At 39.2% G+C, this 12,777-nt stretch overlaps 1 protein-coding gene across 7 annotated transcripts in view; it reads left to right on the top strand.

Annotated features, from left to right (window-relative positions):
• The window catches only part of LOC127651140 (chromodomain-helicase-DNA-binding protein 9-like), a 116,410-nt gene that overhangs the window by 58,052 nt on the left and 45,581 nt on the right, over positions 1 to 12,777 (top strand). For 6 of the 7 annotated variants that reach the window (XR_007971537.1, XM_052136875.1, XM_052136984.1 and 3 more), the window contains exon 3: positions 8,091 to 8,488. Coding sequence is in view for 6 of the 7 variants with exons in the window: in XM_052136875.1 (XP_051992835.1) it covers positions 8,091 to 8,488 (398 nt within the window). In the remaining variant the exon portion in view is untranslated. Of the gene's footprint in view, positions 1 to 1,832; positions 3,676 to 8,090; positions 8,489 to 12,777 lie in introns of those variants that run through there. The other variant, XM_052137255.1, reaches the window with a different exon arrangement.

A 12,777-nucleotide genomic window follows, 5' to 3' on the forward strand; every position in this document is an offset into this window, starting at 1 on the left:
AAGCAGGACACAGATTTTAGGTTGTGAGCAGGGATATCTTTACAGTGTTACATGGTTATAAAAGCTTAATAGATGAAGGTGAGAGGACTTACTATTTTTCATATGGCATAGGTGTGTGAAAATGTAATATTTAAGTTGGGAAACTTAGTGTTTTGATTGAGGAAATTTTATATAAATCGGAAGTTCATTAATTACAGGAAAGTGAACAAATTATTTTGATTTTTACGTTTTCTGATGAAAATGTGAGTGGTGCTTGCCCATGCTAATTTCACCTCCATGATGCTAGGGTGTTGTGAGTGGTAGCTAATGTGATTTTTGCGGCTCAAGTCAAAACAGCCCACCTTCAAGTCTCTATGATATTATTGTCTTTATTCAAGGCTCAACAGAGGTGAGATATTCTTCTAAAAATCTTGTTCTGAGAAAAAAAAATCTTACACATCTGGGATGGCATGAGGGTGAGTAAATGATAAGATCATTTTCATTATTGGGTGAACTATCCCTTTAACAAACTGCACAATTTCCATGTTTGTAGCAGTGCAAGTTAATTTCTTAGGGTTTGGGGTTAGTTTCAATCCCTAACCTACCATATGAGAAAAGATAGTGATGCACCACTGATCAGCTAGTGTCATGAGGGCCTGAAACAGTTGTGACAGCACTGGAGAAACAGAGTATAGCTGTATTTCTGGTTCATTCTGGTGAATTCTCTCTTAATTTGCAGACACTGAAAGGAATTGTTTTGGACATATAGGCTACAGTAAGGCCTAAGATGATGAAATTTCACTCTTTATGTTACTGTTTGGATGTCTGGAATAGTTACAGTAAAATTAAGGGATTGGCCAGATTGTTGATAATGTAGGCCCTAACTTGTTGAGAGGAGATGCATGTTAATGTGTTTGAAGATTGCACTTTGTAGGAAAAAATAATTTTTATTTATTTCAATGTTGGCCTGATAGTAAACATTCTCCTTTATATGTAAAAGTCCCTATATGCTGCATAGTTTGAGAACCGAAGTAATAGCGCTCGCTCATCTCATTAACATTTCAACTGTTTGGTTGCCATGGAACAGAGGTGGTTTGTGCCATGTGAACTCCATGTGCCTTTTTCTTTCTCTCCTTAGGCACATACAAGCACTCTTTATTTCTCATTCTCTAGCTGTTTTTTCTTTCTTTTTGTTTTTTATTATTTGCTCTTTACTGCATGTGTACATGCAAATACAGTTTGCACAAAAAAAAAAGAAAATAATTTCCCGTAATATGCAGTGTCAAAAATTTTTAAGGTTCTAGAAATGTAGAAATAACATTTTGCAATGACCACATCCTCTTCATAAATCAAAGGAATATTAAAAGTTACATTTTTTTCCCCCTCTTTTGAGTGATACATGTCTGCTGCCATATTGGCTGACTGACTTCATAATGGCAGTCTTTTACATACATTTTGATATATGTTCTTGGATGTTTATCAAGGTCTGAGTTTGAGTTTTTCCCCATCAGTCTAAACGTCAGGGCCATGTTATCTCTCTCTCTCTCTCTCTCTCTCTCTCTCTCTCTCTCTCTCTCTCTCTCTCTCTCTCTCTCTCTCTCTCTCTCTCTCACTCACTCACTCACTCACTCTACCACTTCTGTATTTAGTATACTGCCATAAAATAAACACACACATGCACAAACCGAGACAACTATATGTCACCTAGGGAGTTTTGAATGGTTTCTTGGTTGAGTCTTGTCTTAATCTTGTTTTAACCTTGTAGAAGTTGCTCTTACTCCAGTCTCAAGGACTTACCACAGCTTATCTCTCTGCTACTCCGTAAGATTCTTAAACTAAGCTGACCCACTTTTTGCATGTCGGTGTGAATGATTTCAGAGGACTGCCAGGGTTGATAGAAACATGTGGTTGTATACCTGTTCATAGATGTTTTGTTTGAGGTCTCAGGTGCGTGTGTTAATCTGTATGTTTTTCCTTACAAAGAACCAACCCTGAATTTTCATAGTGCATGGTTTTACTTTCATTTTTTGCTGTTTTTGGACACAGGTGGTTTGGGGCCATGCATGTGGGAAGCTATACATGGCCAACGTTTCTCACTTTGTGAAAGTGGTGGCACTGCCTCATTTCTCCTTGAGTCTCTGTCACTTTCTGTGAGTGCAGTTAATACAGAAGCACTCACGCCACCTGCCTTCTCTTGTGTGCTTTACTACTGTCTGTGTGTTTGAGTGGTGGGGATTTGGGGGGACGGAGGCCAGTTGACATGATTATGACACATTTTTAAATCACTTGTGATTTTTTTATTATTATTTTTTAAACTTATTGTGATTTGTGTAAAAGTGTGTGTGTGTGTGTGTGTGTGTGTGTGTGTGTGTGTGTGTGTGTGTGTGTGTGTGTGTGTGTGTGTGTGTGGGGACCAAATGTCCCCATAAGGATAGTAAAACCCGAAATTTTTGACCTTGTGGGGACATTTTGTCGGTCCCCATGAGGAAAACAGCTTATAAATCATACTAAATTATGTTTTTTGAAAATGTAAAAATGCAGAAAGTTTTCTGTGAGGGTTAGGTTTAGGGGTAGGGTTAGGTTTAGGGGATAGAATATAAAGTTTGTACAGTATAAAAACCATTATGTCTATGGAAAGTCCCCATAAAACATGGAAACACAACATGTGTGTGTGTGTGTGTGTGTGTGTGTGTGTGTGTGTGTGTGTGTGTGTGTGTGTGTGTGTGTGTGTGTGAGAGAGAGTTATACTTGTCTTCATGACTGGTGTTGTGTTTTTAGTGTCTGTTTAGATTTAGCATGAAGAGAAAGTCAGTATTTTTTGGGTTAAGTTGTGAAAGTTAATGTAATAACAGCTAGCACCCTCTGCTGGACCTCCTGCTTTACAATGAGCTAAAGAGAGAGAGAGAGAGAGAGAGAGAGTGTGAGCAAGGGAGAGAGAAAAAAAAACGAGTCCGGATTTTAACGACATCTCTAATATTCATGCTGATGCGTTTTGCTGCTTTGTGCTTTCATTTCTCGCTGTTCGCCCGTGTCTCCCGCTCACCACACACACCCCAGCCTGAGCGAGGGGAGGGGAATGAGGGGAAAGGAAGGGGAAAAAACCAAGTGGAAATAAGGAAAACAAGCTACAGAACGTCCAACTGAGCCAGTACAAAAACCTTTTGTTTTACAAAGCAGGGTTAGCAATCCTACCTTCGTCTGGGATGTGAAAGGAGGAAGAGGAACAAGAAGTCTGTTGGTGTATGCGAGCGTATGTGCAAGAAAGAGGACGAGAAAATCAGAAGAGCGAGCACAGTTGTTCTCGGACAGACGGCCGGACGGTCGGAGGGAATCAATGAGAAAGAGAGAGAGAGAGGGAAAAGAATAGACACAGCCAAGCTGAGTGTAGCAGAATGAGAGGATCTCTTACGAGTGTGGCTGCTTTATCCGTCTCTTCCTCATTCCCTCGTTTTCCGTGAAGTGCGGCTCCATGCAGCCCGGCCAGGGGAGGAGGAGGAGGAGGTGAACAGGGCTTCTTCAGCCACGGACCTGCCGGGGGAGGGAGGGAGAGAGGAAAAGTGAGAGAGAGAGAGAGAGAAAGAGAGAGAGAGAGCGAAACGGCGAAAAGGCAAGGCTTTTGTTGGCGGTTGGAGAGAGGGAAGAGGGGGAAAGAAGAAAAGAAAAAATATGTCTACGGTGAAGAGGCCAAGAGGACGGGTGAGTGAGTGTGTGTGTGCAGGGGGGGCGGGTGTAGAGAGGAGGGGTGGAGGTGGGGGAGGGGACAGGCAGGAACTGAACAGCTACAGGCTCATGCGGCAGGCTACACAGTCGCCGCCATCTTGTGCTAACCGCTTCTCTCCATTTCTTCTGCTCTCACTAGCATGCTAACGGGGAGCACTATGCTATGTTAGGTAGCTGCGACCCTCAATTGCTCTCTTTGCCTGCTTTCCTTCCCTTTTCATTCACTCTCTCTCTGTCACCTAAGAGGAGCAGTGGTCCACATGTGATGTGCCACATGTTTGCATCAGACATTGTATGGCAGCAGTGTGTGGGTGTGTGTTTCTGTTTAGAATGTGTGTGAGTTTCAGTATATGTGGATATGGTCATGAATGTCAGAGCGAGGAGAAAGATTGAAGTCTCTGCAGTGTAGGCAGCCTGTAATTTTAGTTATTTATAGGTGTTACATGGCTGCAGTTCTACCGGCTTGCTGCATTTTCCCCCCTCTTTCTCACGTCATATACTGTCTATTATTCATTTTCTCACATTCACCCCCCTTTCCACACTGCTCCCTCCTTCTCTTTCCTTTCCTTCATTTCTTCTGATTTACCCTTTCATGCCTCAAATGGATTAGTGAGTAAATTTGAGTAGAGCACACACTCTCTCTCTCTCTCTCTCTCTCTCTCTCACTCTCTCTCTCTCTGCTCAACAGCTCATGTTTATCCACCAAATGAGCTAGTGTTTATAACCCTCCCCCACTCGCTACTCTTTTGTTTCACTCTTTCCAGATAATTCTCTTTATTTAGCTATCAGGAAAGTACAAGCCAGGCCTGTTGATTTGATCAGATTATGTGCTGGTCTTTCATTTTAAGAGTCAACAAAGCATTGATGGCATGACAGTAAAACAATATCTGAATATTGCTTTGACAGTTATATTTACAAAGAGCAAATGCATGCAATGAAACCAAATAAAGTCAAAGAATTGATCTTTCTGACTTGTCGTTTACAAGTTATTTGGTTTAAGCTCAGCTTCTTTTCCAAATACATTGAAAAAGAGAGAGGTGGAGGAAAGGGGGGAAAAAAAAGCAGACTGCATGTCAACCAAGCCAGCGTGAATAATAAAAGTTGTCATGTCTCAGCCTGCTATTTGATCGTGTGGTAAATTATACATGGCTGTCTTTATTTCTTGGGGTGAGGGGTGGATAATGTGAATAGACTGGCTCTCAGGTATAAGGTCTTAGATTCATGATGGTTGACCTTTTATAAGTATGTGATGTCATTCAGATGAATTGTGATCTACTATTATTTTTCTGAATTATATCTGTCATCTTTTGATGTGCTTTAATGCTATAAACTGTGAATGTGTGTGAATGACCATGGTTTTATACAGCATTTTCAAACCTTCATCGTCTCCTGTAGCAGGCTGGCCATGTGATTGGGGAACAGATAATATTATGAAACTCAGGCATGAGGAACATTGATGATGCAGCAGTTCAAAGATGGAGGATTTCCCATGTTGTCATCCAGAATGTGTGGGTGGACTCAGGCTGCCATGCCGTACTAAAACCCTCCTGCTACACTGCCTTATGTGGAATGAGATTAGCTGGATCTCCACAGATGTTTGTGTCTAGGGATTTTGGTCTTAGACATTCCGTGAAGTTTAGTTTGGTGGAGAGATCACAAATGACTAGTTTGATTCTTGAATTCCCAACCAGTATCGAACTGTGTAAAGAATAGTTTGAATAGCTTGACCTTTTGAATACGATAAAAGGACTAGGTTGTATAGAGCACAACAGACTTGTTCCCGAAGTAAAAATCCCATTATATTTTTTTTACATAAGGGAATTGATTATTAACAATAACTTATAAACTATTAAAGACGAACCTTTCGTGAGTTCGGAGGTTGTTAATTGTATTTGGCTGTATTCTGATTGTGATTCCACTGGAAGATTGGTCAGATGAGGGACAGAGAAATTGAGCGCTCGTCTAACACCTGTTAACAAGGCAGCGCTCTGTGACAAACATTGCTGCTGTGTCAAAGAATCCAAATGAAAAGAAAGGCCCAACAATGCTTAGGCTCCAAATTACTAAATAAATATTAGGTTATATTAGTTTGTTTGAACTGGATTGCAAAACTCCTAAATGTTACTATTGTATGTGTATTAGGGCTAGGCAACATGTAAAAAATACTTTATTTGTTTTCAAGGCTGTCAATTTTGAAAATCCGGGCTCGCACAGAATTGTTGAGGCGAGTCATTTTATGGCAACTGAGGATATTCACTCATCACAGTCAACCAAAACGAGGGCAGAGAGAGAGCAAGAGCTATAAAGTCCCAGCCACCGTAAAGGCAAACTGAAGAAAGCTACTGTCATACTTTCATGTTTTACACTTTTTCGGGGTAGATGATGATGCTGACGAGGCATCGTTGTTACAACTGCTTTTGGCACGTGTGATAAACGTATCCATAGACGTCTTACGACCATGGGTTCGTTCGGCGAGGAGTCACTGTGGATCTGATCTGTGGCAGCTAGTTAAAAAGGCAGGCTATCCTTCGCCTCTCCCTATCAATACGTTTTTTGAATGGAGAGTTTAATGTCATGGAGACAAAAGGCAATTGTAAATGACCTTTATTCATATTTTCTAAAAGAGAAGAAGCATGTTGTTACATGTTCTAATTATGTTTAAAATTCATATTAGGTTCATGTATATTTGCTTGGTACTTCAGTAACCAGACTTAATTTGACATAAGTCAATAAAAAATTCAACTCCCTGTTGAGAACCACTGGTTTACAAATGTAATTAATTTATTCAAACATGAAAAATGTACAACATTTTAGACATTTCTAAATGTGTTTTTATCGAATTTGTGTTTGTATTGCGTGTTGGTAATACAGTTAATGCTGCCTAAATAAAATAAAATAGAACTCACATTTAGGTACAAGGTGAACATGTCTTATATTATTTTATGATTTAATCACTTTCATCTTTGTTTCTTTAGTTGTGTTCACAATGTGTTAGAGCGAACTGCTCCGTGAACATAAAGAAAACTAAACTCACAGCACCTCACGAGCTGATCGGAGATCATTTTCAGCATTCTCATAGATGACTGTATTCTTTCAAAGAGTTTTCAAATGAATGAAACAGAGAAAAAAAGAGTGAGAACTCAACATGCCCCTGTTCCATTAGACAGGCTTGTGTTGCATGCCTCTGAACAAACTCTGTTTTTTAAAATATTATAAAGTTTGTTTCTTCAAGCATGTGTTGTTTCTTCAAGCACGAGTGAAATTATATGTGCATGGAATACCTGAATTTGGACAAGGAGCTTGCGAACTGGATTCAGCCTCGTCACATTTGGTGGTGGCTGGTGCTAATTTCACACCCTGGGCTACTTTGTGATTGTGACTTCCCAGATCTATTGCCATTTCCTGATGCTGTCGATCATCATCTGTCAATGAGTGTCGCAATCGGCATAGGGATATTTGTAAGATATCGTCTGTATCTGATTACATAGTCCTATTTGCCCAACCTTACTGGGTGTTTTTAGAAACACACTCTTGCTGATTGTGTGTAAATATACATTTTTGAGCACAGTCTTTAGGGTTGTGAACAACACAGACAATGCCATATTCACAATCCTAAAGAATGTGCTCAAAAAAGTATATTTACTGAATGCTAAAACAATATTTGAGTGGACATTGGTGGTGATTAGGTGGTACTTGAATAAAACTATTGAATATCTTCAAAAGATTGGCAAATCCAATGTTTAATTGATCCTCATTGCATCAACTGCTACCTTTTAAACACCACTTTGTTTCCAGGTGGACTGATTACAAAAAGGCCCACAATTTCTGAGCCAATCTTAAAACTAGCCAATCAGAAACCCTTCCTGCCTGTGAATTATTTTGCATGTTCATGAGAGAGGCTCTGTGGTTGAATTTAGCAAAAAGGCTGAAATCACTTACAGCTTCTTAACCTCATATTCATGCTCAGTTTAGAAGTTTCACTGTACTGACTGTGTCCTCCTAAGTAAGAAACCTATTTAAGTATTTACATCCACTAGTGTCAGAGTTTTCTGGACCATGGCTTGGGGAGATGGTTATTGAATTCAGCTCATAATTCTGTTTCATGTCCAATAGCTCTCTCGTATTAACAATGAGACTGGACCACATGGCATCATTGGTGTTTTAATGAGTGTTTTTAAAACAGAAGTTTACAAAATGGGATTACGAAATCCTGAAATGGGAGCATATCTATTGGCTTTTGGTCTTGCCTACAAATCCAGATGAAGCAGGCTCTCTGGTGGACATCGATAATTGTGCCAATTGTCCACTTGATGTCAATCCACACCTAGACAAAGATCCTTCTGAAAACTCAAAGGTTTTGTTGGTAATGTCTTTTGTTTCTCTTGTTCTAGCCTCCTAAGAACACTAATGGTCCCAGCAGTCAGGCGCGGGTGCTCAGCCCACCAGTGAAGAGTAGCTCCTCTTCTTCCTCTTCATCGTCCTCATACGTATCCTTGTCAGAGAAAAGGGTGCAAAAGCGACAGCAGCAGCAGCAGCAGCAGCAGATGGAGGTGTCCATCTTGGAAGATAAACAACAGAAGGCTAATCGAATCATCTCAGAGGCCATCGCTAAAGCGCGAGAGAGAGGAGAGAAAAATATCCCACGTGTCATGAGTCCCGAGAGCTTCCCATCTTCATCGTCACAACATCGTCACAGGGCAGGTGCCTCCAAGTCCAAAGGCAAGAATAAGAGGTCCAAGAATGCCCGGATTGTGTCGTCCTCCAAGCCCAAACAAAAGGCTCAAATTGGGTAAGGCCACTCTGACATACTCCTCAAGCTGGAGGATGAGTGATATTTCACTTGTTTGGTTTATTTGTAAGGTAGCGGTGGGGGATAGTGTTGTTTAGGTGTGGAGTGTCTGTCATGATCTGGCTGGATCTAGAATAAGAATAAGAAAGATATTAGGAGAGTTATTAATGCCGGGAGAAAGTTCATTTGTTTTGGGTGAACAGTCCTTATAACTACCTGTTTAAGTATCTGTTAAAGATATTTGGCTAGAACAACAACATACTGTAAATGTAACTCAGCACATGATTGCATCGAGTGACTGAAGAGAAGGGTCATAATGTAATCTGTATATACTTAAAAAAATCCTTCCAAAAAAACTAGATTCAAGAATTGAGAAAAGTTGACCCCATGAGATCACTGTAAAATGTGATGATTTAATATTACAAATTGACCCCGCCCCCCTCCAGGGGCGGATCTAGAATTAGTTTTTATGGGGTGGCATGCACACTTTGAGGGGTGGCAACACCGAAGCAAGCGTCCATGTGTAGTTCTTATGGATTAAGGTACCAAACTTCATTGCAACAACAACTGCAATTTCACAGGAACCGCATGTCTGCACGGGTCTTAAAATGAAACCTGACTCATACCCAAGACTGTGGGACCCTACCCATCCCAAACGATGCCGTCAGATTTTAAGCCCAAACCCGACCCGAATTCGAAATTGCTTACTATCTAATTTCTTCGCCTAGCAAGTACTGTTGCAATTGGCTATATTTTATTTAAGCATATAGGCAACATTTGTAACAGTACTGAAACCGTAAACTTACACAGTTTTAACAAGGCACTGCAGCCACTTAGTACACTAGAGCAGATGGGGATAAAGCATTGCCTTACTTTAAGCGCTGAAACTTCATCTGTTGCAGAACTATCTGGAATAATATGATACAATGCAACTCTATGCAGCCTGTACTTATTTAGAATGTTGAATCTTTGTGACAACTGTGCTGAAAACAATTTAGACACAGCCAAAAGAATGAATCCGTGTGCAGGTGTTTCAACATGCTTTTTTGACAATTTGAAGTTCTTTTTAACTTGATATTGTGTGAGAAAAAAGTGAGACACTGTGCAAATTCAAAGACATTTGTCCAGCATGTGTTTAAACAATGGGAAAACAGAACAGATGCACACAAAAACACATTTGGAGTGAACGGCCCATAACTAATCTGTTTGCACATGTCTGTGAGTGAGAGCACGTGTGTGAAACAAGTTCAGTAAGCCTGTTTATTTTTCATTAATTACAAACCCGAAGTCCTACTTGAAAAAATGACCCGAACCCGGCCCAAAACCCATTGGCTTCCCGGGTCCTGTCGAGCCCAGGTCTGGTTGCAGACCTCTACCACATAGTAACCATTTTGCTACTGATTTTACAACATGAAAAAAATATATATTTTTTTTGCATAATAAAAATCAAGTAACAAAATGTATATCTCCCAGAATACCAAGACATTGCCTATTAAAAACATCAACAAATTCTAAATGTTCCTTAACTTCACATTTAGAACTGGCAATCTGGACTAAACTTCACTACATTTGTTAAGTGTACCCATGGATGGAAATGCATGCATATCACAAGTTATTCTGCTCATACAGTCCTGAAGGCCTATCACCTTTGTAACAGCTGGAACAATCCATTTGAAAGTGAAGATTAACACAAAGTTAGGTCTAAATAAAAATAAGCTGTACGGAAAATTGTACTGGGTGTGGGGTGGGGGGGGTTATTTTAATAAAACAAGATTGCATCTGTACATCAGTGAATAGGTGTTTAAAAATAAATTGCAATATAAGATGCAATAGGTGAGACAAAAGTAGCGGACAGTTCTGTATAGGGTTGCAACGGTATGAGATTTTCACGGTATGATATCAGTCTCAGAAAGTATCACGTTATCACGGTATACGGTATTACACAATTAATATTATTAGTGAAAACAGAAGGGTTTTTTTATTTATTTTTGAGCAAACACTTTATTATAATTGAAACTTGAAAGCGTTTATTTGATTGAAGTATGCGCTACACTTTTAGGAATGACGCATCACTCTTGGTAAATATGTGTAAAAAAAAAAAGTCTCCCTTTTGAAAATAAATAAATAGAAAAAATAAGAAAGCTAACAGAATTATAATAAACAGAATTATAAACATGATAAAAAATATAATGCAACTATAACATGTTATATTACTAAAGCATGTTAGCATAGCATGTTAAGTTAACTATTAAATGAAAAATAACATCAGTTGTGTGAGCTTTTAAAGTAATGTGCTATGATTATTAACAGTTAACATATACTGTAGGTGCGCGACAGCGAGGCCAGACTGCCCCTGTCCTTCTTTAACTCTGTGTTTCTCAACTGGTTTTGCCTGTTGCATTTCCTTTAATGTTGCATAGTTTTGTTCATGGTTTTCCAGTGCAAGGACATGCATCAAGTGTCATTATTTTTGTTGATGATGTCAATAACAAAATCTACTGGAAGTTGTCTCTCCACCTTTTAAAAATTGAAGAGCATATTTACTTATATGAGCCCATTATTATCCCATTTGTTACCTACTATTACATATTTATACACATATTAGACAGAAGGAAAGGCTCCTCGTTACCATGGTTAAGTCAGTGTGCTAGTCTTAAATTAATGTATTTATGAAAAATAAATACTAGCTGAAACACATCTTGAAGCTTGATCTACAACTGCCACTGTTGATATAAAATGAGGTCTAATAGATTCTACCTTTTAGATTATTTCATATGAAACTATAACAGTCAAAATATAACAGTTTATTTTTCTAATGTAAAATCCTGAAACAAAGTTTTAAAGGTGATGGTGAGTAATTATTAATATTTTTAACTATTTTGGTAAAGGGGCCACATCAGGCTGTAAGTAGTGCATAGGGGGCCACATTGTATCGCTTTTGAGATACAATGTTCTACACTGATTTGGTTTTTGTATCTTTTAAGCTCAACTAGTCGTGAACTAAATTTTCTGAAGTGTATCTGTGACTAGTGAGACTATTCTGCAATTGCCTTAAGTATTATATTGCTCTACAAAGATAGATACTTTTCTATCAGGCATTAAAAAACTGAATAAAGGTGGAGATTATAAATGTATTTTGCCATCTCTTCTTCCCTGTTAATTTATTATTCAGTTTTAAAAACATTTATAGAACTTTTAATGTTTGTCGCAAAGCGGGCGAGTTTACTTATTTATTTTCTAAAACATTAACCGTTCACATGCTAAAAGAGTCATGATGCACACAACTGAATAACACAACTGCATGAATATGATAAATGATTACTGCAAGAGTTAGATTAACATACAGGTGCAAAGGGACTTAAATGTTTCTAAATTGCACAAATAATAAATACATATACATATTTGTCTCTGGCTTGCTTTTGCTTGCATGTCAGTGATTACCCCTCCGTGTGTAATGATGCCGAGATCTACTTTTATATTTCATTTAAACATTGAGAAGGTTTACCTGCAAAATTAGTAGCACCAAACATCACAAGCAGCCTCAAGAATGGACACAGAGTAACCGTATAAGACTTTTCCTTGAGCAGAATATTGCACTACAGATCGCCAAGTTTGTTCAAAGGGGAAAGCGAGAGACAGAAAAAGCGCACTTGTGTGCATGGCTGCCAGATTGCACAAAATAAGTATAACATTAGGAGTAATATTTCCAATTTGCACAAGTATAAATCTCAAAATGGGGGTGTTTCATCTCTTATCTGGCAACCCTGAGCATGTTAAACGCTTGTGGAGATGCGTTACTTTTCAATGCAAGTTAACAAAAATATCCAATGAAATATAAAAATGCTTTTACAATAAATGAGCCGCGGGCCACATTAAACCATGTGGAGGGCCTGATCCGGACAGCGGGCACATGTCTGTTTTAGCTGTTTGCGAGATTATCATTAAATCTACTTCGGTAGTCCTAAATAGTCTATACCTTGGGCGGCTGCCGAAATATCTTCAATGGGAGAACCATGGCATTGCTCTTTCCCTGCTGTCCTTGACCCAGTCCAAATAGACCAGTTGAGAAACACTGCTTTAACTCACACACACACACACTCATGTCAGACCCCCTCGCCTCTCTCAGACATTTTCTCCACTGCATGTGAATGCGTGCGTGCATGTGTGTGTCGCAAGTTGACGAGTCTGACAGGCAGACAAGGAATAAAGGAGATGCGCACGCACATATGAGATTCTCCGTCCGGTTGCATTTTTTTCTCAATACCGTAGATAAGCAAATGTACATTGAA

This window comes from Xyrauchen texanus, chromosome 1 (genome assembly GCF_025860055.1).
Source record: "Xyrauchen texanus isolate HMW12.3.18 chromosome 1, RBS_HiC_50CHRs, whole genome shotgun sequence".
Classification (NCBI taxonomy): Eukaryota; Metazoa; Chordata; class Actinopteri; order Cypriniformes; family Catostomidae; genus Xyrauchen; species Xyrauchen texanus.